Source organism: Mustela nivalis, assembly GCF_964662115.1.
Source record: "Mustela nivalis genome assembly, chromosome: 18".
Classification (NCBI taxonomy): Eukaryota; Metazoa; Chordata; class Mammalia; order Carnivora; family Mustelidae; genus Mustela; species Mustela nivalis.
This window is the reverse complement of record NC_139037.1, coordinates 48,367,796-48,393,086: the sequence shown is the minus strand read 5'-3', so window position 1 is coordinate 48,393,086 and position 25,291 is coordinate 48,367,796. Positions and strand designations below refer to the sequence as shown.

The 25,291-nt window shown below is 46.6% G+C and overlaps 1 protein-coding gene across 4 annotated transcripts; it reads left to right on the top strand.

Moving 5' to 3' along the window:
- The first annotated feature begins 660 nt into the window (after window positions 1-660).
- ZFP28 (ZFP28 zinc finger protein) lies at window positions 661-21,356 on the top strand. 4 transcript variants are annotated; one of them, XM_082709460.1, is made up of 9 exons: window positions 661-1,103; window positions 1,592-1,683; window positions 9,919-10,045; window positions 10,212-10,307; window positions 12,095-12,258; window positions 12,867-12,981; window positions 13,523-13,618; window positions 13,852-14,014; window positions 17,418-17,520. In XM_082709460.1, exons 1-8 carry the CDS (start codon window positions 884-886, stop codon window positions 13,920-13,922), a joined length of 981 nt encoding a protein of 326 aa, XP_082565586.1. In that variant the 5' UTR covers window positions 661-883; the 3' UTR covers window positions 13,923-14,014; window positions 17,418-17,520. The 4 variants fall into 4 exon arrangements, with proteins under 4 accessions (XP_082565586.1, XP_082565583.1, XP_082565584.1 ...); XM_082709457.1 differs by lacking the exon at window positions 13,852-14,014 and having other exon boundaries at window positions 17,418-21,356; XM_082709458.1 differs by lacking the exons at window positions 661-1,103; window positions 13,852-14,014 and adding an exon at window positions 1,764-1,817 and having other exon boundaries at window positions 17,418-21,356.
- The last annotated feature ends 3,935 nt before the right edge of the window (window positions 21,357-25,291 follow it).

Below are 25,291 nucleotides of genomic sequence, written 5' to 3'. Positions count from 1 at the left end.
TTTAAAAAGTCACGAGGTGAGTGGTGGCACTTGTGACTAGAGTCTGGGCAGCGATCTATGAGAGTGATAGGTGGGAACTAGCTCCGACTTTGGGGTTAGGCCGTGCAGGTGCAGGACCCACAGGCGCAGGGGCAGTGGCATCTGGAGGACGGACGTGGGGGGACTGGATAGGCCCGAGTGTCCAGGGACACGGGGACCCACCTGGGGTCAGAGGTGCGCAGCGAATGGGACGCGAAGGCAAGTTGTGCTCACACGCCCCCAGCACAACCACACTGTGGACACCGACAAGGCCCCAGCGCTGCCCTTCGGCGCGCGCGTCCTCTCACTCGGTCGGCGGGAACACCCGTGGGACGCGCACCAGAGGAGCAAGCCACCTGCCGCGCCCTGGCACCGCCCACTTCAGCCCTGCGGCCACGCCCCTCGCCGTCAGCCCCGCCCCCGTCTTGGAACCGCGCCTGCGCGCATCCTAACCCGGCACCGACTCCCAGAAGCCCGTGGGGCGCTGTCTGTCCGTCGGGAGGCCTGTACTTCCGGTCAGGCTCGGGCCGGGTGTCCACAGCCACCCGGAGGCAGCGGTCCCGAAGAGCCGGAGGCGGCCGGCCCTTAAGGGAGACGGCGGACGCTGTGTGGGCCCGGGGAGGGCTGGCGCACTGAGGCCTGCGCTCCGCTCAGAGTTGCCGCCGCCCTGGCCGGGACTACGCTTCCCAGGGGGCGTTGCGGTGGCCGCCCACGCCCACTTCCGGCGGCGGCCCCGGGCCCGGGTTCAGGCGCCTGGCGGGGTCGAGGGCTCGGCGGCCGTGGTGGGCGCGGGGCGGGGTGGCGCGGCGCGGGGCGGGGCGCGCCCGCGGTGGGTGGAGGGAACGAGCCAGCTCCCCGCGCCGGCATGCAGGCGGTGGCGAGTGCTGGCAGGGGCGCGCGGGCCCGCGGGCGGGGGTCCCCACCGCGGCGCGGCGCTCCCCGCACAAAGCCCGGGGGGGGCCGAGGCCGGACTGCGGGGACCCCGGCTGCCTTCGCCCGCCCTGGCCGGGGAAGGCCGCGCGCGAGGAATGGCTCCCCCTCCAGAGGCCAACGAGGAGTGGTGACCGCGGGGCCTGAGAACCGAGGTGAGGGTGACAGGTGGTCGGGGCTGGGGACTGGGGCGAATTCACGCCCTCAGAACGCGGGGGCAGTGCGGTCTTGGGGCACAGGGCCGCTCGGGCCCCTGTGCTGGTGAGTGGTTGTCCCCGGGCTCTGAGGCTGGCTGGTCGGAGGAATGCAGGGGTTTCCAAGTTTACCCTGAGTCCCGGCATCCTGCAGCGGTGCCGGGAGGGACCGTGACTCGCCCAGGGTCAGCCTGACCCCACACCATCCCAGAGAAAGAAACCCCTCTCCCGCCGTGGCAGTCCCTCGGTGGAGTGGCATTCGTGGACAGATCAGTGCCTCCAAAATTGGTCCCATCCTTTCGGCCCCGAGCGTTCGGTTCTCCACCTGTTGACGCCCTTTCTGATTTAGGGCCCTGGTTGAACACGCAGCCCGAAGGGACCATTTCCAGCCTTGTGGTCAGGAGCGTGGTGTAAACTCGCTCTCCAGCGACTCCTTTCTCTTCCCCCAGCTCTTCCTTACAGGGACACTGCCCTTCTCCAGGAGAAGAGGCAGAAACAGGAGGCAGCAGGGACAAGAGCTGAACTAAGAGCCATGTCTCAGGTGAGTTGGCATTTCCACTCTTCTCTCTGAAGTGCAGTCTTGCTTTTCAGGACTTAATAATGTTTATTTTCTTTTAAAAGTTTTCAGTTTAAGAGACCTGTCCTGGGAGCTGGTTCCCATTTCCTCACATTCTGGTGAGTGATGGGCTACAGGGGTAGCCCAGGGCCTCCCTCCCTGCTTCCTCTTCATCCCATTCGGTGTTCATTCTTCATTGGTGAAGTGATTCAGCCCCTCGCTGTGCCACTTTTCTCAGAGGGAGCTGAAACGTGCTCTTGGGGCAAGCATGACAGCTGCTTGTGCTGTACCGTGGGTTTGGTATCTACTTGGTGCCAATCCTTGGAGACATGGATGGCTGAGCCCCAGTCCCTGCACTCAAGGAGCTCACAGCCTGTTGGAGAGTTGTGGAAGCAAACAAGGTTCTCAAGTGCAGGTGAGAGCTGACTAGAGGAGCTCTTGGCTTCTAGCTGCCTGTGAGGGAAGGGCAGAGGCTCTTCCCCAAGGCGGTGATGTTGCAGCCGTGGTTTGAAGGGAGAAGGGGATGTTTGGCAGGCAGAAGAGAGAAGAGCGGCGCTGGTGTGGTGTGAGAAGTTATCTGTATCTCACTTGATCGGGTGGCTTCTTAAAATGCTAACAGATAGTTTTGTTTGTTTCTGTCCTCTGTGTCTCATAAATGAACCAGGTTCCACTTGGCCCACCCAGACTACTTTAAGCAGGTTACCAGTAATTGCCACCTTACCAGATGCTCTGTCCAGTCCTCAGTCTTTTTTGGCTCTCACTGGCATTTGAGGTAGCTCAGGGGTTGGCCGACTTTCACTGTAAAGGGCTAGGAAGTGAATGTTTTAGGCTTTGCAGGCCGTAAGGTCTCTGCTGCGGCTGTTCCACTCTGCCGTCTAGAGCAGAAGCAGTCGCAGACAATATGTGAATGCATGGCAGGGCTGTGTTCCAATAAAACTTTATTTACAAAGACAGGTGCCTGCCCACCCTTGAAATAGCTCATTCCTTGCTCTTCAGTGGGACCCTTTTTCCCCTTGACTTGTAGAGCACAGTAGGCATCTAGCCTTCCTTCCAACTTTCTGGCGTCTCAGTTTTCACTGCTGGTTTCCTCATCTCCCAGACCTACAACTGTCAGCGTGCCTCGGGCTGGTGTTCTTGGCTCTCAGTTCTTGTCTCTCTGCCCACATTCCCCTGAGGAGGTCTGCCCGTTCTCATCTATAAAAACTCGGCCACAGGCCTCTAAGCTCCAAGCCAGTGCATCCAACTTGACTCCTCTTGAATGTCGAGCAGGTAGCTCAGACCTAACACATTCACATCTGCCATCGGCAGTTGCCCCCACCCGGCTGCTCCCGCAGCTGTCTCTGGCTCTGGCCGTGGCAGTGTCATGCTGTCAGTTGTTCAAGCAGAAGCTCTCTCGTTCTTGTCTCTCTTTCCCTGCCGCCCATGTTTGCCTCATTGCAGACCCTGTCAGCACTGTTTTCATGCTGTATTCCCAGCCTGACAATTATCATTGTGCCCACTCTGTCGCTGCCCGGTCCTTATTATCCTACAGTCGGCCCCTCAACTCTGCTCCCATGACTTCCTACTTCTACATATGCTCCCGCAGTCATGTCCCAGGCCTGTAGCCAGGCGGACTCTGTTCTAACTGCTGCGTTGCTTTCTGCTCAGAACCCTTCGGTGGCTTCCCTGAATGAAGGCCACATCCTTCATGTGCTGACAGGGCCCCACCAGAGCTGGTCCTCTGGACCTCTCACATTTTCCATCCTCCTCCATCACTCACTTTGCTTCCTTGAAAATTGCCTTCTCATTTTCCCGAACCTTCTATCTATAGCTTCAAAGACTCCCACCCAAATTCCTCACATCTTCTTCTCTGCATTACTCCTTTTTTAAACTCTGCACATTTCAACATCTAGTACATTTACTTAATACATCTGCTTTTCTGCTCCAGGTACACTTGAAACAGGCAGGGATTTTGGACAGTTTCAGCCGCGAGTCCTGATTCAAAAAATATTTGGTAGAGGAATGTGTGAGCGTCTCTTGTAGCCAGTGTTTTGCTATTTAATATGGTATTACGGTAATCACTTTTATACCTGGAAGTGTGCTTTATCCCTGATCATTTTCTATGAATACATTCCTAGAAGTTTTTACTTTGTGGATTAAAGTTTATTAAACTGACATGAAATCAGAATACTTTAAAAGTTTTATTTAGATGGGACAGGGGTAGAGCCTCAGAAGCTAGAATTTATGGTGTAAAAAGAGTAGACTTCACCTAAAAGAAAAAATTACCTGTTCATTCAGGTGCCTTAAAAATTAATTGACTTGAACCAAAGAGAAACTTCTTTTTTTTTTTTTTTTTTAAGATTTTATTTATTTATTTGAGAGAGAGACAGTGAGAGAGAGCATGAGCGAGGAGAAGGTCAGAGAGCAAAGCAGACTCCCCATGGAGCTGGGAGCCTGATATGGGACTCGATCCCGGGACTCCGGGATCATGACCTGAGCCGAAGGCAGTTGTCCAACCAACTGAGCCACCCAGGCGTCCCCAAAGAGAAACTTCTTTAGTGCGTTTCTTATAAAAGGCTTTCATTCTTTTCCTATGGAGTATTAACATAAAGTATTTTTGTGTAAAGATAGAATTGCTTTTGTTTTCTATTTGCCTTTAATCTCCTTGTCTCTGTCTTTATTAAGATTAAGAGTAAAATCACCAGATTAAATTCTTACACAGGGTTTACCATTATGTTTTCTCTCTGGTGTAGTGTGATGTTGTAAAACTCTTTGGGAAGTTTGCGCATGTCCACGCTGACAATGGGAATAAGAGTAGGACGTGCTCCGTCGAGGGTGGTTCGCGTACCTTTAAATAAAGCGGGTTGATTGGGACATGAGTTGGAGAAAATTTGTTCTATCTGAAAGCCATGTTGCCCAGTGGGTCTTGTTTCGTCATCAGGGTGAATGGATGGCAAGCATGATGGCTGTTGTCAGAGTAGAACGTTTTAATAGGGGCCTGCTGGTGTCCTGGTCACAGGCGTGGCAAAGGAGCCAGGCTGCCTGGGTTCCGATGCTAGGGTTCGCATTTAATCACTATGTAACCTCAGGGCAATGTAAATAACCACATTTTCTTCACTTGTAAAAATGGGGATGATAATGGTACTGGCTTAATGTGGTTCGTTGAAGGATTAAGTGAATGCACGTAAAGTGCCAAGAAAAACATAAAGGTGCATGGCCTACAGTGAGATCTCAGTAGGTGTTGGCTGTCAGCATCCTGGTCTCGTTGTCATTTAGAATTTTACGGGCCAGCCCCTCAGGTGATGCCCAGTAACGTGGTGATCCATGGTGCTGGAAGGAGCTGGCAAACTGGCCCGCTCTGGCATGCCGCCTTTTTTTCCCCGTAGCCCGGGAGCAATAGATGACAGTCACGTTTCTCAGCAACTGAAAAAAATGAAAATACGGTGTCATCTGTGAAATTACGTAAGTGTACATCTTGGTGCCCATGGATGAAGTCTCCTTGGAGTGTGGCACACACATGGTTTAGCCATGGTCTGTGGCAGCTCTCATGTGGCAAGGGCAGGGTTCAGTTCCTGTTGCAGAGGCCGTGTGGCCTCTGAGGCCTAAAATATTTGCCCTCTGGCCTTGTACACAAAGATGTTGCTGGCCCCTGATGTAGAGGTTACAAGTGTGGACTGTGGAGCCAGACCGCTGGGTTCAGAGTCTTGGCCCTGCAGTTGACTGGGTGATCGTGGGCAAGTTACTGCTCTTGGTTTCCTCATCTCTGAAGTGGGAGCAGTGCTGGGACCAACCGTCAGGGTTGGGGGATCGAGTCAGCTTGTGTATAAGCCTATAGAATTGTGTCTGGAATGTTCCAAGTGCTGTGAGTGGTAATCGCTCCTGTTCCCAGTAAGAGGCATTTGCTGGCTCTCCTGGTCTGTCCCAGCTGCCATCACAGACCAGCACAGACTGTGCGGCTGATGCGCCATGGACCTTTATTTCTCAGAGTCCTGGAGGCTGGAGAAAAGCAGGATGGTGGGTTTGGCTGATGGTGTGTGCTGGCTGGTGCGGACCGCTTCCTGTTTCATGGCTGGCGCCCTCTCTCCATGTCCTCCTACGGAGGAAGGAGCTAAGGTGCTGGGGGGGAGTAGGGAGGGGTCTCTTTTATAAGGACACTAAGACCGTTAAAGAGGATTCACCCTCATGACCAGAGGGCCTTCCAAAAGGCCCCACCTCCAAATGCCGTCACACTAGGCATTAGGATTCCAAAGTATGGATTTTGGGGGGATGCAGACATTCAGACCATAGCATGAACAGAAGTCATTGGTTCTTTTTTTTTTTTTTTAAGTAGTTGCATTTACATTTTTTTTCTTTTTTTCAAAAGATTTTATTTGGGGGCTCCTCGGTGGCTGAGTGGAGCCTCTGCCTTCGGCTCAGGTCATGATCCCAGGATCCTGGGATCGAGCCCCGCATCAGGCTCTCTGCTCTGCAGGGAGCCTGCTTCCTCCCCTCTCTCTCTGCCTGCCTCTCTGCCTACTTGTGATCTCTCTCTGTCAAGTAAATAAATAAAATCTTAAAAAAAAAAAAAGAGTAGGTTTAAAAAAAAAAAAAAGATTTTTTATTTGTTTATTTGAGAGAGAGTGCACATGAGTGAGAGGGTGCGGGCACCCCCAGGAGGAGCAGAGGGAGAAACAGACTCCCTCCTCAGCAGGGACCCCAATGGGGGTTCGATCCCAGGACTCTGGGGTGATGACCTGAGCCAAAGACAGACAGTTAACTGACTGAGCCACCCAGGTGCTCCCAGAAGTCATTGATTCTCTATCTAAAGGGCAAGTCTGTTTAAAGTGAGAAACTGCCTTACTTGTCTTCCTTACTTGGAAGGTTACACATACTCGGTTCATGCTAGGTCCCTCTGGAACACAGAACGAGAGAGGTAGAGAAGGGGACATTTCTTGTTAAGAAAAAAAAAAAAAAAAAGACTCAAAAAACTGTGTTGCCAAGTATGAGAAAATTTTGGAACTTTTACTCTTCTGTGTAGTAGGGGCTCCAAATTCCAGTTTTCTTGCCAACGACAAAATAGTAACAAATGCAAGAAAATTGGGCACCATTTTCTCTTGCACCAACAGACTATTTATAAAGTTATTGTAAAGATGTTGTGAAGATGCTATAGATTTTAGAAAGGCATTTTGTATATAATCTATGTATTGTATTTTATATAATGTTTCATTTGGTAAAGAACATCTGAAAAGATTTTGAATACTGAAATAAGTAAGTACAAGACTTGGCCAGGCAAGGAGCATGCTGATAGGACTGTAAGGCTGGAATCTGTGAGAAACCGGCTTTTAGAATCAGGTCAGAATAAAACATAGAAGGGGCGCCTGGGTGGCTCAGTGGGTTAAAGCCTCTGCCTTCGGCTCAGGTCATGATCCCAGGGTCCTGGGATCGAGCCCCGCATCGGGCTCTCTGCTCTGTGGAGAGCCTGCTTCCTCCTCTCTCTCTTCCTGCCTCTCTGCCTACTTGTGATCTCTCTCTGTCAAATAAATAAATAAAATGTTTGTTAAAAAAAAAAAAAAAAAAGAATAAAACATAGAAGTAGTATGTGTCTGAGCACCTATCCCTTTGAACCAGTTGAAAATATTTGCACTGAAATGGGTTTTTGGGGGGCATCCGGCTGGCTCAGTCAGAAGAGCATACGACTCTTGATCTCAGGGTCGTGAGTTCAAGCACCACATTGGGGATACAGACTACTTAAATAAAAAAAATATTAAAAAAAAAAGAAATTGTTATGGGTTTTTGTTTGTTTAAAGATTTTATTTATTTATTTGACACAGAGAGATCACAAGTAGGCAGAGAGGCAGGCAGAGAGAGAGAAGGGGAAGCAGGCTTCCTGCTTAGCAGAGAGCCCGATGCGGGGCTTGATCCCAGGACCCCGGGACCATGACCTGAGCCGAAGGCAGAGGCTTTAACCCACTGAGCCCCCCAGGTGCTCCTGTTTGTTTGTTTTTAAGCCACTTGATTGAGGTACGATTGACACATAGGAAGCGGCATGTGTCCATGTGTGCCACTTGGTGAGCTTGAGGGTGAGTATATGCTGGTGAGACTGTCATCGCCATCAAAACCAGACACTTATTCCTCACCTTCCAAAGTTTCCTCCTCCTCCCATTATTATTATTATTATTTTTATTATTGACCGCAAGAACACTTGACATAAGGCCTACCCTCTTAGCAGCTGTAAGGATGTAACCTCGTACTGTTCTCTGTAGGCTGGAGGCTGTATCCACATCCTGCAGAACGAAACTGTCCCCTCTGACCGTCACCTCCACATCTCCCCCTGCCGCCACCGTTCTATCCTCTGCTTGTGGAGGCGCCAGGAGTCCGGCTCCCGCGTGTGGGTACGAGCACGAGTTGTTTGCTCGGCGTCCCGCTCCTTCCGCCCCGCGTCTGCCCAGAAATCCCAGTGCTCGGAGGTGCCGCCGAGGCGTGCACGGTCGTCGGAGCCAGAGACAGGGACCCGCCGGCGCAGCTGGGCTCGGGCTGCCGGGTGAGAGGCCTCGCGCTGCTCACTTGGCCCATGCGTTGCGTCGCCATGTCCTCGTTGTCGTCATCGGCTGTCTGGGCCGTGCGGTGACCACCCACTTGCTCGCTCCAGTCGGTCTGGGAGCGTGTCGCTTGCTGGAGGCTCGGGCTGCGGGGGTCTTGGCTGCTTCGTGCACGTGTCAGCAGGTGTCTTCGGGTGTGGGGACCGGGGGACTTGTGTCAGGAGCTTCCTGTCTTCACGCCAGTCCGGATGCCATTTACAGGCCCTTTGGACTCATCTTTACACAGTTCGGTTCAAAGGAACCTCAAAGGGACTTTGGTTTCTGGAGAGTTCAGGCGGTCAGCCACGTGGTAGCTGACATGCATCCGCACTACATGGCGCCTTGCACGTCCTGAGGGCGGCCTGTGCAGGGTGCGCCATTCGGGCCACAGTCTGGGAGGTTTTGCTGATTTTTCCACTTCATAGTTGGGAGCCAGGACGGAGCTGAAGCAGCTTAGACGGCAGGGCCAGCAGCGGGGGCTGCCCGCGGCTGCAGCCTCAGGGTAGCCCAGACTTTCCTGCTCCAGGATCTTGGTGTGGCCTTTTAGAATTTGCGGGCAGCTGGTCATCTCCATCCAGAGAGATGTATCAGAATTTTAAGATTTTACTTATTTATTTATTTTAAAAAGATTTTATTCATTTGACAGACACAGCAAGGGAGGGAACACAAGCAGGGGGAGAGGGAGAAGCAGGCTCCCCGCTGAGCAGGGAGCCTGTTGCGGGGCTCGAACCCAGGACTCTGGGATCAGGACATGAGCTGAAGGCAGACATTTAACAACTGAGCCACCCAGGCGCCCATGTAGTATTTTTCATTCTTATTAAACACTCATCTTTATTTTGGGAAAAAAGAGAATCTTGTTGGTTTAGTTTAGTTTTGGGGTTTTTGTTTTAATTGATGTGCGTGCTCAGCATCTGGTGAACACTGGAAGTGAAACAGAACTCCCTAGAACCCACTTCGAGGTGGAGTTCTTCTGTGCCGTCAAGGTTCACCCTCAGATTGGTCTTCTGACTCTTGTGCCGACCAGGTGACACGCGTGTCCTCCTGCTAAGTGCTCCGGTCACTCTCGTGTGTGGGGCAGCGCAGCCTCCGTTATTCGTTGTGCTGAATTGATGTCAGATAACTCTCCTGTGCGTACAGCTGTGCAAAACTGCCAGTCCTCCAAGGACGGGCTATCTCGGTGTCTTTCTCTTTTCTCTGGCTCTCGCTCCTTGTGTGCTAGTCTGTCCCCCAAAGCAAGGAGGAGGCAGCCCTCAGGCCCTATGTGCATCAGTGCAGCACACCAGGTGCTTGCAGAAGGCTGCTGCCTCAGTCTGCAGTGGGGCTGGATGTTGCAGATCATGGTGCTGGCGGGGGTGGTTTCCCTGGAGGCTTCTCTCTGGCTTGCAGATGGTGGCCCTGTCACTGTGTCCCCACACGCCCTTCCCTCTGTGCACTCGCATCCCTGGTGTCTCCTCCTCTTCTTGTAAGGACGCCTGTCAGATTGGATCAGGGCCCAGCCGCATGACCTCATTTAACTTTTAATCACCTCTTCCAAGGTCCTGTTGCCAAAATGAATCACATTCTGAGGGACTGGGTGTTAGACTTCAACGTATGAATTTGGGGGACACAGTTCGGTCTGTAACAACCCCCCGGTCTAGGGGGGCTTGGGCGCCAACTGAGCAAGGATGTGGTTTTGTCCTTTCAGAGCTTGGTGACATTTGGGGATGTGGCCGTAGACTTCTCCCGGGAGGAGTGGGAGTGGCTGAGCTCTGCTCAGAGGACTCTGTACCGGACCGTGATGCTGGAGAACTACAGGAACCTGGTGTCTCTGGGTAAGGGCGCCCCCACCCCCACTACCCCCCCTTCCCTGGCTGCTGCCATAGCTCAGAGCCCTTTACTCCTTTGGCACCAGGCCCTGCTGCTCCTTCATCAAGCCCGGTGGCCCGAGTCTGCACAGACCCGCGGCCTGACCCCCTCTACCTCTCCTTGTGTACTTAGGACTCTGCATTTCTAAGCCCGATATGATCTCCTCATTGGAACAGAGGAAGGAGCCCTGGATGGCGAAGAGAAAGTTGACAAGAGGCCGGTGCCCAGGTGAGCAGGGGAGGCCACTGTAGGGGGTGGCACTGTGGGTCACAGCTCTGGACCTCAGCCATGTTCGATTGTCAGTGGACTCTAACCAAGCCTCCAGGCCTGGAGGGGAAATTGAGGCCTTTTGAGCACGGGCTCCCCAGGTGTTCATCCTGCCTCACCTCCTGCCCAGCTTGGCTGCCCCCCCTCCCCGCCCAAAACGGGACTTCTTTCCCCTCCTTTGGATCCCATTTTTCCAGCTCCTTCTCAGACCGCTTGTCATTCAGGCTGGCATCATCCTGTCTCTTGTTTAAACAATCCTTGGCCGATGCGGATGTCTTTTTTATATTCTTTCTCTTTGATCAAGTGACTGTTTCATGTATAGACTTTCTCGCTCACTTTTGTTGTCAGTTTTGAGTAAGGCCGTCAGGTGCGGGTTGGTGGGAGAGCACGAGCTCCTGAAGCATTAGCCATGTCCCCGGGGGACTGGGCGGATCCGTGCCACCTCGGGTGGAGCAGAGACTGCCGTCTGGTGCACGGAGAACAGGAACAGGGACCGAGGAGGAAAAAGCACTCCCACTTGCAAGCCAAAGAAACAAGAAGGAGAGCAGAGCCTTCCGCAGAAGGATTAGAACTCAAGAAGGAGACCGGCAGGTCCGGAGCCGGGTCTGGGTGGGGCTGTCATCAGTTTGGGGCAGGTGGGCCTCCCGGCACAGAGCAGAGCGGACAGTGGCGTGACTGGCTCTCAGCAGGAGAGAATGCGGGTTCGGATTTGACAGATCTTGAGGATGTTGTGATGAAATTTCTGTCATTTGGGAAAACAGTTATTTCGATTACAGCATTGTTTCTGGAACAAATCAGTCAAGGTCAGGGTCAGAATTACAGACTTTTCTTGGAGGTTACCACAAGAGGAGATGGTGCCATTTCTGAAGAATTGAGACTCTTGTAAAACGTCTTCCTTGAAATCGTACTTCAAAGGTAGACTTTGTATCGACAGAACAGGACAAGCCGCTCACAGAACTTCCAATTCTCATGGCTTGTCCTAGAGTATATAGAACTGTGAAACTTTGCCATTTGACATTTAAATCATGTTTTCTGAATGAGTTTTTGTTTTTTTTTTTTAAGATTGTATTTATTTATTTGTTTGACAGAGAGGGACACAGTGAGAGAAGGAACAGAAGCAGGGGGAGTGGGAGAGGGAGATGTAGGCTTCCCGCCAAGCAGGGAACCCGATGAGGGCCTTGATCCCAGGACCCAGGCATCATGACCTGAGCCAGAGGCAGAAGCTTAACAACTGAGCTACCCAGGCACCCCCGAATGAGTTTTACAAAACTAAATAGCTTTTTCTTCTGTCAATCTTTCATTCCTTGCCAAGATTCTACTTGATTATGAAAACTTGCACTTGTAAGGCTGGGATTTGAACTTTCGTTAGTTAGCATTGTAATAAAAGAAGCATTGTTTAAAAAAGAGGGAGAAAAGAATTTTTTCCTGGAAAAATGGGAAAAGAGTCCAAGTGAGTTTTACTTAATAATGTTGAAATAAGGCTCATATAGCAATTTTCTTCTTAAGCCTCCCCTCCCTCTTTGTTTATTTTACCTATATTTCATTGTAGATTTAGGTGAGAAAGCTCATAAATGTATCCTTTAGGATAAAAGCTACACAAATATGGGAATGTAGGGTTGGCTGGTCATATAAAAAAGCTTTTGACATGATATAATTTTTTGAGGATTTTAATTCCTCTGATTACATTCTGGAAGTTTTCTTCATATTAATGCATAACAGAGAGATCTTCTTTTCTTAATATCTTTCAGATTTGAAGATTGTCCCAGAGATCAAGGAGTTGCCTGCAAAGAAGGACATCACTAAAGAGAAGTTACCCCAGGCAGTGATAATGGGGAGACTCACAAACTACAGTCTGGAATGTTCCATTTTAGGGGAAAACTGGGATTATGGTGCCCTGTTCGAGAGGCAGCCCGTAAGTGAGATAAATTCTAGTCAAGGCATAGTATCCTTCCCAAAGAGACCCTTTTTGAGGGGAGAGACCATGAGCAAAGGGAGTTTGGGAGAAGTTTCCATCTGAGTATGGTGCTTCCTGTAGGCAGAGTATCCCTCCAGGAGGAAGAGTGTGCAGTCTTGCTGCACAGTACAAGAGGGGGGACGACTCAGTTGTAACGAATCACAAACAAGTCTCTTGATCAGAGACATTCGACATGCTACGGCTTAAGAAGTCTTTGAGCAGGATCTTAACCCACCCCTCTCATCAGAGATTACGTCAGAGAGGGAGACCCTGCAGAAGTGTCGAAGGTGGGGAAGCCTTTGGTCAGCGTTAGGAAGTTCCAGCTGCTTGTAATTTTGTTTTCTTCTGCAAAATTACAGATTCTCCGTGGCAGAAACAGATTCTCCTATCTTTTCTCTTTTTTTGTTTCCCAAACATAGACAATATGACGAGGCCCAGTCATTAGGTGACCTCTATCACTCAGAACCTCAGAATTCGTTGCCCGTGTTGCCCCCTCACATACGTCCCCAGAGCCTTTGCATGCTCGTGGCCACGTTTGAGCAAGAAGTGTGTTTGTACCATTTCAGGGCCTGGTGGCCATTGCGAATGTGGCTGTAGACTTCTCCCAGCAGCTGGACCCAGCTCGGAAGAGCATCTGTAAGAATGTGAGATGGGAGAGCCATGGTGACCTGGGGTCAGTAGGTAAGGGTGTCCCTCGCCTAATTCTGAACCTGTCTTCAGGCACTGCCACTTTCATTCCTCAGCTTTTGTTTTGTCCTCTTTTGTCTTAAGATTGTTTATTTTTTTATTAGAGCATGAGCAGGGGGAGAGGCAGAGGGAGAGGGAGAAGCAGACTCCCCACTGAGCAGGGACCCTGGTGCAGGACTCAATCCCAGGACCCCGGGGTTGTGACCTGAGCCAAAGGCGGACACTTAACCAACTGAGCCACCCTGGGGCCCCATTGGTCAGTTTTGGGCTGCAGAGGTTGGGGAGGGAGGAGGCTGCTGAAGTGTTGGGCAAAATTTCTATCGTGATTCCTGAGATAAGAATCTGACGTTTGTAGAGCTGAAAGTTGGCATCTTCATTATGTTTGAGGCAGTGTCTTCAGTGTCTTTCAGATGCTGCTCACTTTTCTTTCTGCTTCTTCCTGTAATAAAACACTTTCCTCTCAGAACCCAGACACTGGTTCTTGATTTAAGAATGTCAAGTGTGTGACAGAACCCTGTTATCTGCCCCTCTGCAGGACCTTGTGTTTCTAAACCCAATTTGGTCTCTCTGCTGGAGCAGGGGAGGGAGCCGTGGCTGGTGCGAACAGAGCTGACCAGGGGCCTGTGCCCAGGTGAGTGCGGCAGGGCTGGGGGCGGTGCCCGGCAGGGGCAGGGGAGAGATCTGAGCTCTCAGCAGAACTCAGTCCTCGCTCCCAGACAGGAAGGATCCTCAGGACTTTACCAAATCCTCCAGGTCTAGAGAGGAGATGGAAGTCTAGGGTTTCCACATGACTCTCTTTCCTCCTCCTTTGCTGCCTTCTCTCGAGTGATTGCTCATTCTCTGTAATGTTTTCCCTATTCTTAGCCACTCCTGTTGCCTCAGTTCCCTGCATGCCCTGTCCTGACCCCAGTGTACTTTTGAGCTGTTCTTCGTGACCACCAGCCCACCTATTTGACGATGCGTCCAGTCCTGTACGAACCCCAACCGGAAAGTCATTTGAGGGAGCCCTTGTGCTTGGCATTGGCAGGTACTTGGAGGAGGAGAGAATTTACACATATGTTGTACTTGTAAGTGGTCCGTCTGGTGGAGAGGATGACACATAGTTATGGATGAAGTAGAGTTTGCAGACTTTGCAGTGGGGCATTGCAGAGGCGCAGGGGAGGACTGAGCTCCAGTAGCTCAGTCCTGGAGAGCAAGAGATGTAAGTTCAGGAGAGATGTAAGTTCAGGATCTCTGCCTCTTTTCTCCTGGGGGGATTGATATACATTGATACCTAAGGGAAAGAAGAAATTTTTTTAGAAAATTTTTAGAAAATTTAGAAAATTTTTTATAGGAAACGTAATCCGATCACCTGTTTGGGAGCAGAATGTAAAGCCATGACCTGTAGTCATAGTCCATTAGCTGAGCAAGCGTAGGCTTCACATTGTGAAAAACACGCGTTTTTCACGTGGTTGGAATTGCAGTGTGTGTTCCGTCACACAGAGAGCTGTTTGTCGCATGTATCCGTGTCATCTCTCCCGCTGTTCACTGAGGTCGCTTCACATTTTTGGTATTAAAGGTGAGCTTGCGACAGGAATCTTTATGTAAGCACAAACTATACCTTTGGGGAATTGTTGCATCCCTGGAAGTGAACGTCTGTTAGGCTCTCAATGTTTTGTTTGCTTTTTGCAACTGGCAGTGATTCTGTAACTTGCTCTGTGGGATTAATTGTATCTTCCCAGTACTGGGTATTTTGATGAAAATGTTTGTTTATTATTTGTTGGAAGGTTATATCCTAAAGTTACTTTTTTAATTGTGAAAGAGATTGAATGCCATTTCTACATTTATTCTCTTTATCCTTTTCTTTTTTTTTTTTTTTTAAGATTTTATTTATTTATTTGACACACAAAGATCACAAGTAGGCAGAGAGGCAGGCAGAGAGAGAGGAGGAAGCAGGCTTCCTGCTGAGTAGAGAGCCCGATGCGGGGCTCAATCCCAGGACCCTGAGATCATGACCTGAGCCGAAGGCAGAGGCTTTAACCTACTGAGCCACCCAGGCGCCCCTCTCCTTCCATTTTTGTTCTCAGAAACTTGATATATGTGGTTTTACTTCATTGTTTTAATGGCTGTCTAGTATTACAATAAGTGAATACAAATTTACTTCACTGATTTACAAAGGACATTTGAGCATTTAGGTTTTCCCCAGTTTTTACCTGTAATGAATTTCAGCCCAGTTTGTACTTCTCTCTTTGTTATGATCAAAGTATACATTTTTAAAAAAAAAGTTTCATGGATATAAGTGCTATATCACGAATAATATATGAGAATACCTGTTTCTAGACATCTTCACCAATAGTGAATATTTTATATTTTAAAAATTTTTTGCCAAGCTCTTGAGTGAAAATGGATGTTTTATTTAATTTGCATTTCTCAGAGTACTCATAATGTTGATAAATATGTAGTTTAAATCCATTTAGAGTTCATATTCTGTTAATGGTGTCTTTGTACTCATCACCCACATTTCTTTTGGGTTGTATTTCCTTGTGTTCATATTGTATGGATGTACATGCTATCTCAAAAATATGGCACATTATGGGGCGCCTGGGTGGCTCAGTGGGGTAAAGCCTCTGCCTTCAGCTCAGGTCATGTCCCAGGGTTCTGGGATCAAGCCCTCATCAGGCTCTCTGCTCAGCGGGGACCCTGCTTCCTCCCCCCCCCCCCCCCCCCGCCTACTTGTGATCCCTGTCTGTCAAATAAATAAATAGAATCTTTAAAAAAAAAAAAAGGACACATTTTGTTCCCATTTCTGAGTTGCCTGTGAGTTTGCAGATGCTGTTTCTTCTGACTGCACAGTAGTTTGTTGGGCGGTATCTTTATAGAAACATTTACTTTGTTGACCTGTGGTTTCATAGTTTTTTCATTTATCATTTCCATTTGTACCACATCACAAACTTGGTCTTGTTTCTGTTACTTATTTAATTCTTCCTTCCTCTCTTCCTATCTGTGAATGAACGCAGGGTGTCTTTCCATTTATTTATATCTTCTTAATTTCCTTCAGCAATGTTTTGCGGTTTTCAGCATACAATCTTGTACCTCCTTGGGTAAATTTACTCATAAATGATTTATTCTTTTAATGCTCTCCTTCATGGAATTGTTTCCATAATTTCCTTTTCAGATGTTCATTCTTAAGTGTATAGAGCTACAACTGATTTTTGTGTGTTGTGATCTTGTGTCTTGTAGTTTTGATGAATTGATTTTTAGCTCCAATACTCTTCTGGTGGATTCTTTAAGGTTTTCTATATATGGGAACATGTCATCTTCAAGTAACAGTTTTCCTTCTTCCTTTCTAATTAGGATCCCTTTTATTTCTATTTCTGATTGTTTTGGCTGGAACATTTAATACAGTGTTGAATAGAGGTTGCAAAAGCAGGCGTCCTTGTATTATTAGTGATCTAAGAAGGAAAACTTCAAGTGCTTAGATTTCATTAAAAATGACTATTTCCCCTTTTTTAAGATCATCTTTTTCCAAACATTTGATTCTCTGCATCATCTCCCCAATACTACTTATATCTGTGTGTATTTACCGAGATATAAGTATATGTGCATAATTTTTTTGTGCACGCTAAGTGGTTTAGCAAAAGGACTTCAGGTGTCTATGCTCCTCCCTGTAAGCGTCAGAGTCTGACATAAGATGACACATGCCTGTTCATTTGTGTATGTGATGTCATTAAACATAATGGCAGCACTCATCATTTTCATACAAACAGTTGTTTTGAACTAAGAAATTAAACTGCAAGGTCCTATTCATTAATATATGGCCAGAGAAGTGCGGGGTTAACAAACAGCCCGACAAGTGTCAGGTGAGTGCAAGTGCGCACGCACACGTAGAAATGATTCTGTGTGTGTGCTGAGCTTCAGTGCCTGGCTGGAGAGGTTGGTTTTGTTGAAATTAGTCAGATAAGCTGTGGTTAGCAGAAACCTCACTTCCTGGTTGTAGGGGAATGGCCAGCTTTTAGATAACCCTGAGAAATGCTAACGAATACTTTGTCCTTCTTTATGCTTTGGTGCGCTTCTTGGAACAGCTTTTATGATGTGACTGCTCTGGCACTGAAGCAAGGCAGGGCAGGAGAGTGGCTAAAGGCAGGGAATATCAGAATTTTCAGGTGGTATGACTGCAAAACATTTGCCCAGTTCCTTTCTCCTAGTGCGTAACTGATTCTACATAGATTCTTTTTTGCTCACCTCTTGTAGTCTCCAGTATAAATTCACGCTGGGGCTTGCTTTACCTATGTGATTGACCACCAGTTCACATGTTTTAGAGCCACATAGTTATATGGTTTAATTAGGGTTTATTTCACCAATTAGTGAATTCATTCACAATTTTCTTTTTAGCAAATTCTTTTTTCTAGCGCACAATAAAGGAAATAACTTGTTTTCTTGATGTCTTTCAGGCCAACAATCTATACGTGAGACCCAGGAATTATTTCCAAAGCAAGATTCATTTGCTGAAGTAACCGACAGAACTTCAAACCCAAATGTGGAATGTTCCACTTTTAGAGGAAATTGGGATTCCAAGGGTGTGTTTGAAAGGAAGCTGGTAGGTCAGGAGACACAATTCAGGCAAGAGACAATCACTCATAACAAAACCCTCTCTAAGGAAAGAGAATGTACTCTTAATAAATCTGGGAGATGGTTTCATTTGGACATTTCAGAAGAGAGAGTTCATAATCGTGACTCAGTTAAGAAAAATTTGCCCAAAAATTCAGTAGTAATAAAACCTACAGGAATCTATGCAGGAAAAAAACTTTTCAAATGTAATGAATGTAAGAAAACTTTTACCCAGAGCTCATCCCTTACTGTTCATCAGAGAATTCATACTGGAGAGAAACCCTATAAATGTAATGAATGTGGAAAGGCCTTCAGTGATGGCTCATCCTTTGCTAGACATCAAAGATGTCACACTGGCAAGAAGCCTTATGAATGTATTGAATGTGGGAAAGCTTTCATACAGAACACTTCCCTTATCCGTCACTGGAGATATTACCACACTGGGGAGAAACCTTTTGATTGCATCGATTGTGGGAAAGCCTTCAGTGATCACATAGGACTCAATCAGCACAGGAGGATTCATACTGGAGAGAAACCCTACAAATGTGACGTATGTGACAAATCCTTTAGATACGGCTCCTCCCTTACTGTGCATCAAAGGATTCATACTGGAGAAAAACCATATGAGTGTGATGTTTGCAGAAAAGCCTTCAGCCATCATGCGTCACTCACTCAACATCAGAGAGTGCATTCTGGAGAAAAACCTTTCAAATGTAAAGAGTGCGGGAAAGCTTTCAGGCAGAACATTCACCTTGCTAGTCATCTGAGGATCCATACCGGAGAGAAACCCTTCGAATGTGGGGAGTGTGGTAAATCCTTCAGCATCAGCTCTCAGCTGGCCACTCACCAGAGAATTCATACTGGAGAGAAGCCCTATGAATGTAAGGTTTGTAGTAAAGCCTTCACGCAGAAGGCTCACCTTGCACAGCACCAGAAAACTCATACAGGCGAGAAACCGTACGAGTGTAAGGAATGTGGGAAAGCCTTCAGCCAAACCACACACCTTATTCAACACCAGAGGGTACACACTGGAGAGAAACCCTATAAATGCAGCGAGTGTGGGAAGGCCTTTGGTGATAACTCATCCTGTTCTCAGCATCAGAGGCTTCATACTGGCCAAAGACCTTACGAATGTATCGAATGTGGGAAGGCGTTCAAGACAAAGTCCTCGCTCATTTGTCATCGCAGAAGTCATACTGGAGAGAAACCTTATGAATGTAGTGCCTGTGGCAAAGCCTTCAGCCATCGTCAGTCCCTTAGTGTCCATCAGAGAATTCATTCTGGAAAGAAACCGTATGAATGCAAAGAATGTAGGAAAACCTTCATCCAGATCGGACACCTTAATCAACATAAGAGAGTCCACACTGGGGAGAGATCCTATAACTATAAGAAAAGCAGGAAAGTCTTCAGGCAGACCGCACACCTTGCTCATCAGAGAATTCATAGTGGGGAGCCTTCTGCACGCCCCTCTTTACCTTCCACATCAAATCCTGTGGATCTGCTTCCCAGATTTCTCTGGGGTCAGTCCTCGCTCCCGTCACCATAGCCTCCATTAGTTGAAAAACTGGTCCCTCTGGTCGGTCTTGTCCTTTATGAGCGTGTTCGTCACACTGCACTTAGATTGATTTTTGATAAGTGTTAATACAGTTTATTCACTCCTTATGTAACAACTTGTGCTGAGATCCTTTACCCTGGTTAATACGTAAGATGTGCCTAGCACAGTGCCTGGTCCAGACCAAGTGTTGAGTAAAATATTACTTTGGGACATTGAAGAATTAACAGTCAGCTCTGGATAGAAAAGATGCATAGGAGGCGGCCAGGAGAAACCAGTTTAGATCAGGAGCAGGAGTTTCAAGGGAGTCAGTGAGGTTCTGCCCATGGTGGTTTAAAATTTTGTTTCTATAATGTTGAGTTACAGCTGTGGCTTTCCATCTCATTCGCATACAGGTAAGGTGATGTGACTATTGGTAAGAGAATTCAGCTTTACTCTACATCTGATAAGTTTTAGGAAGTGTGTAGAGAACATGGATCAGTAGGCCTCTTGGAACAAAAGAACTGAAACAATAAAAAAAAATGCAAGATATATATTTACAGAGTTAAAACTGCTGACATATTACTCAAGAATTAGTTTGGAAAGATTTGATCTATTTAAAATCACCTGAGCATATGAATGGACTCTCGCCAACTTTTAAGGAACTGTCAACCTTGAGATAAACTGGTCCAAAGTAGGTGTCAGTGAACTCTGACTCAGTGACCAAAGTCTCACTGGTTTTGTATGGCCCATGATCTAAATTAAAAAATAATAATAATAATTTTTAAATGGTTGAACTAGCAAAGAGTATTTTGTGACAACATGAAAGTTACATTAAATTTAAATTTAAAGTTACATTAAATTAAATATCAGCATCTGTAAATAAAGTTTTATTGGCATACAGCCACAGCCATTGACATCTTCCTGTGGCTGCTTTCATTCCACAATGGCAGGGGTGAATAGCTGTGACAGAGCCGATATGGCCTGCAAAGCCTCAAGTTTTACTCTACCCTTTTACAGAAGAAGTTGGCCAACCCCTGCTGTGGCACAGAGAAGAATGTATTGAAGGTTCTAATTATTTCTGTGTGTGTAATACATACAACTGTCACTTAAAAAACAAACTATAAGGCAACTTATGAATAGAGGTGAAAGGGAATTATTAGACTATTGAGATATGAAAATATGTCAGTGGAGGAGAAATACATTTTTCTAGATGAAATACCCAATACTGTTAAAGTGTTGGTAAATTGTCCTTCATGACAGAGTCCTGTAGGATATGTTTACTTTGACAGTTTTAATTGAAACTACACAAGGAAAGATAATTTGGCAAGCATAGCAGGACATCTTTGAAATAGTTTTTTTTGCATTTCAGATTTTGATATATAATAAGACTGGTTTTTGTTAGAGGGGAAATGATGTTTTGACAGTGGTTGTCCATCCTCTTAAAAAAAAAAAGCACACATACATTACAGAAAAATGTCATGCAGTTGTATTTAACCTTTCTAATTACGAAATGATATGTAAGAAGCAAACCTAGAAAGGAGGAAAGCTTTACTGAGTAGGACATGGGGTCCTAGAAGACATGAGGAGTAGGTTGGCCTATACAAAGATTTAAAACTTCCACATGGTGGAAGGCACCAAAAAGATGTAAAAAACAGGTGACAAAATAATAGAAGTTATAGGAAGTTACATGTCATTTGGGAACAAAGTGCCATTACACATACAAGGCAGTGGAAAAATTGCCAGTGCATGCCAACGGGCATGTTTGTTGAAGAATTCAAAGGAATAGAGAAAATCTGTAAATTTCTTAACCTTATTAACCAGAAAATCACAAATTAAAACAAATTTCCTTGGTTTTCAGAGGGATTAAAATCTAAAATTTAGATAATATCCAGTCCTGGCATCAGTGTGGGAAGACAGACACTTGATCATTAGCTGTGAAAAGCTGTCTCCTTTTTGGATGGCAACATAGTACGACCTGACAACATTATAAAGATGCGTTCCTTTTGAAACAATAATCCTAGATCTAGGGATTTTGTCCTATTGGAATAAATAGATGTAAATAATGTCTATTGCAAAATTGTTGTAATTATGATAAGTACGATTTCAGTGTCCTGCCAAGCAGGTTCATTAAATTGTGGTTATTCAATATTGTATTGTCTGGTTAGTGGAAGGAGGTTCGATTCTATGTGTGCTGCTTTGGAGAGCTGTACATCCACAATATATTAAATGAGATGTGTGACTTGGAAAACCTAGTGTGTAAAATCTTGTAGTCATAGCATCAAAATTAATATTGAATATATATGTGTGTGTGTATGTGTGTATCTACATGGTTTCTTTGGTATATGTGTTGAAATCTGTTTTTGTCTTAAACACACTTTTCCTAGCTTTCTGTTGCTGTGCTCACTTTCTTCATTCTGTGGTGTTCTGCAGTTACACGTGGCTCCAATTAAGCCAATCAGTTGTTTCATTCTTTATATTTTATTTATTTAATTGATTTCTTATATATTTGATTGATATTTAGACACAGGGACAGGAGCAGGGCCAATACACAGCCTTATGTATGGCACAATGGATGTTTTCCTGGAGTGTTCGTTGAGCTGTGCAGAACGTGAGACGTCCCTCGGGGCTGCCGTCCGTGGTTGGAGTTTGGTCAGCCTCTGGCAGCAGCATGAAGGTTTCTGCATTCCTGCTCACCCCCTGTTCCCCTGGAACCTTCCCTGCTTTCTCACACCCTGGCTCAGTTCTTTAAATCTCTGAGGGACTTGATATTCTTCCAGTATTTAACTTCTGATTGTAGGTTAGTCTGCTTTTGTTCTCAACCAAAGAATGCTGGCCCCTATGACAACTGATGCTAGAGAGTGATTAGTAAAGGATAGAGGAGTGGCTAATAAGGATTGATTATGGAATGAGATAGATCAAAAGACAGACATTTTTAATTCCATTTGTATTAGGAAAGGGTATTCTTTTGTTTTTTAATTTTATTTTTTTAAATTTTAATTCTAATTGTACTTATCATACATGTGATACTAGTTTCGGGTGTACGGTACAGCGAGTCAGCACTTCCCTCTGTTACCCAGTGCTTGTCACAATGAGCGCGCTCCCATCCGCAGCCACTATTTCCCGCAGCCTTGGCTGCCTCCGCTCTGGTAACCATCGCTTTGTTCTCAGTAATTATGAGTGTTTTTTGACTTTCTCTCTCTCTCTTTCCCCTCGGCTTGTTTTTTTTTTGTTTGTTTGTTTTTGTTTTGTTTGTTGTTGTTTTTTGTTTTTTTTAAAGATTTTATTTATTTATTTGACAGAGAGAAATCACAAGTAGTCGGAGAGGCAGGCAGAGAGAGAGAGAGGGAAGCAGGCTCCCTGCTGAGCAGAGAGCCCGATGCGGGACTCGATCCCAGGACCCTGAGATCATGACCTGAGCTGAAGGCAGCGGCTTAACCCACTGAGCCACCCAGGCGCCCCGGCTTGTTTGTTTTGATTCTTGAATTCCACACGAGTGGTCATAGGTGTTTGTCTTCCTCGGACTTACTTCACCGAGCACAATACTCTCTAGCTCATGTCATTGCAAGTGGCAAGATTTCATTCTTTTTTATGGCTGAATATTCCATTTGTGTGTGTGTGTGTACATACCATATTTTTATCCATTCATCTATCTATGGACACTTCGGCTGCTTCCATAATTTGGCTATTGTAAATAATGCTGCTATATATATAGGAGTGCATATATCCCTGCAAAAGGCTATTCTTTTTTAAATATTTGAGAGTGGGGGGAGGGGCAGAGAGTGAAGCAGACCTCCCACTGAGCAGGGAGGCTGATGTGGGTCTCGATCACCCTGGGATCATGACCTGAGCCAAAGGCAGATACTTAAACAACTGAGCCACCCAGGCGCCCCTGCGTTAGGGTTTTGTTTTAATTCAATACATCTCATGGCATGGCTGGTGAGTCACACATTGATTTGTGTCAACAGAAAAGGGACTGAGCCCTCCTGAATGATTGTAATGAAAATCACTGTGAACAATTCCACCGGAATTTCTAAAAGACCTGCATTTATGCAAGTGAGGGCTCATAGGGGAATTATTTTCTAGTTTAGCATATAGCAGGTCCAGTTACCAAAAACCCATAAGATTATTTTCCAAGGTCATGGGTGTTTGTTAATACCTGTGTTAGGACTAGATGACCACCCAAAGTTCGTGCCTCTTATTCTGTTGTCTGGACTTGATTCTGAACTGTGAATATCCAGGTACATCCTACATTACTCAGCCACTATTGCTTTTAGTTATGGTTATCAGACTAGTTATTAGACTAATTTTCTTCAGCATGGTTTGAATAGCAGTGTGTCAGTTGGGGCTTTGTTAATAAGAGGACGTCCTGTCCACCTGGAAGAAGAATCTTGATAATACGGAATGGCAAAACCGCAAGAAGGAAGGATTCTGGGCCCCTAAACCACTACATCAGAGGAAAGCCATCAGTCCCCCAGGAGCACCAGCAATGGATTATTATGCGAGTGAGAAATAAACTTATATGTATTAAGGTAATAGCACTTGGGTTCTGATCATAGTAGCTACTGTAATCTAATCTATAGGGCATCTTTGAGTACAGATAGGATCCCTGTCTTAAATCACTGTCACAGAGGAAGGGTTGTCAAGGTGGTAAGACGGTCAGCTATTGTGTAACAAATGACCCTAAAGCATAGTGGCTTAAAACACACGTTGATTCTCACAGTTTCCTTGAAAAAGGAAGTTAGGCATGACTTTCGCTGGGTGCCTCAGCTCCCGCAAGGCTGCCGGCAAGTGGCTGGCCAGAGCTGCAGTGATCTGAAGGCTTTGCAGGAGGAGAGTCACCTTCCAAACGCACTTATTTAAGCTGTTGGCTGGGTTGGGATCCACATGGGTGGCTCCCAGCATGGCAGCTGGCTTCCTTGAAAGTGAGTACGCAAGAGAAAGTACCTAAAATGGAAGCCAAACTCCTTTTGAACCCCATATTATTGGTGACATCCCTTCTCTTTTTGTATTTGTTTGCTTAGAAGTGGTCATGAGGTCCAGCTCATTTCCAAAGGCAGAGGATTACAAATGGGTATGAATAACAGGAGGCAAGGTCATGGGGAGCCATGTTAATGGCTGCCTACCACAGTCTGCTCTGGCTGACTCCTTACTGATTCATGTCTTTTTATTTTTATTTTAAAAAAAGATTTTAAAAAGATCTTAAAAAAGATCACAAGTGAGCAGAGAGGTAGGCAGAGTGGCGGGGGGAAGCAGGCTCCCTGCCGAGCAGAGAGCCCGACGAGGGCTCGATCCCAGGACCCTTAGATCATGACCTGAGCTGAAGGCAGAGGCTTAACCCATGGAGCCACCCAGACACCCCAGTTTCTGTCTTTTTACTTGGAAAACACACTCATCCCCTTCCAAGGCCCTCCCCATGTCTCATCTCATTATAGCACCAGCTCAAGATTATGAATCCTGTCCTCTGAATTAGGTTTGGGTGCTGACAAGGCTCATAAGGCGCTGTCCCTTAAGGACAGTTCCTCTTGATCTACAGATCTCTGGACGTAGCACCTTATCTGCTGCCCCTTGCTCCTTGTCTCCTGCAGGCAACAGTGAAATCACGGCTACATAGCAGTTTGGAAATCTGGCCAGAAAAATGTTTGGAAATTCCTTGATTAGGTCTCAAGGCCTGGGAATAATTCACATTCTGAGATCTCAGTTCTACCACGTGTTTGCAGCTCAGTAGTTTTCTAACCTTGCTTGCTGGCATTTGAATTTTGGGAATCCAGTCGTCTCTAGCTTGTATTTTCTGCCTCTGTTCACTCCCAGCTGGCAGTATATCTACTGAGCTAATTCTCTTAAACACTTTGTGGACTTTGTGTGAATTCCATTGGGCTTCACCCCACTACACAAAAGCCACAACCATGTATCATTAAATAGTACTCCGAGATACCAGTTTTGATCTTTCTGAGGTTCCAGCAGATTTTACAGTCATACTTTTTCCCTTCTAGACCAGTTCCCGAGCAGTACCCTGGGTTTTATCTCTGCTTGGATGCCATTTCTTGATTTTACCATCATCTGCCATCTCAAAACCATCAAGTCCTGGCTTCTTTCTAATAGTCTTTCCCTCAATTTCTCTCTCTCCTTTGCATGTTTCTATAAGCAGCAAGAAAAAAAAATCAGGAAACATTTTCAACATGTTGG

Excerpts from the sequence above, each read along its gene's own strand:
- ZFP28 (XM_082709457.1), top strand. The coding sequence starts at position 884 with ATGCAGGCGGTGGCGAGTGCTGGCAGGGGCGCGCGGGCCCGCGGGCGG. Across the intron at positions 10,046-10,211 it reads CAGGAACCTGGTGTCTCTGG|GACTCTGCATTTCTAAGCCC; the intron begins GTAAGGGCGCCC and ends TTGTGTACTTAG. Across the intron at positions 10,308-12,094 it reads GACAAGAGGCCGGTGCCCAG|ATTTGAAGATTGTCCCAGAG; the intron begins GTGAGCAGGGGA and ends AATATCTTTCAG.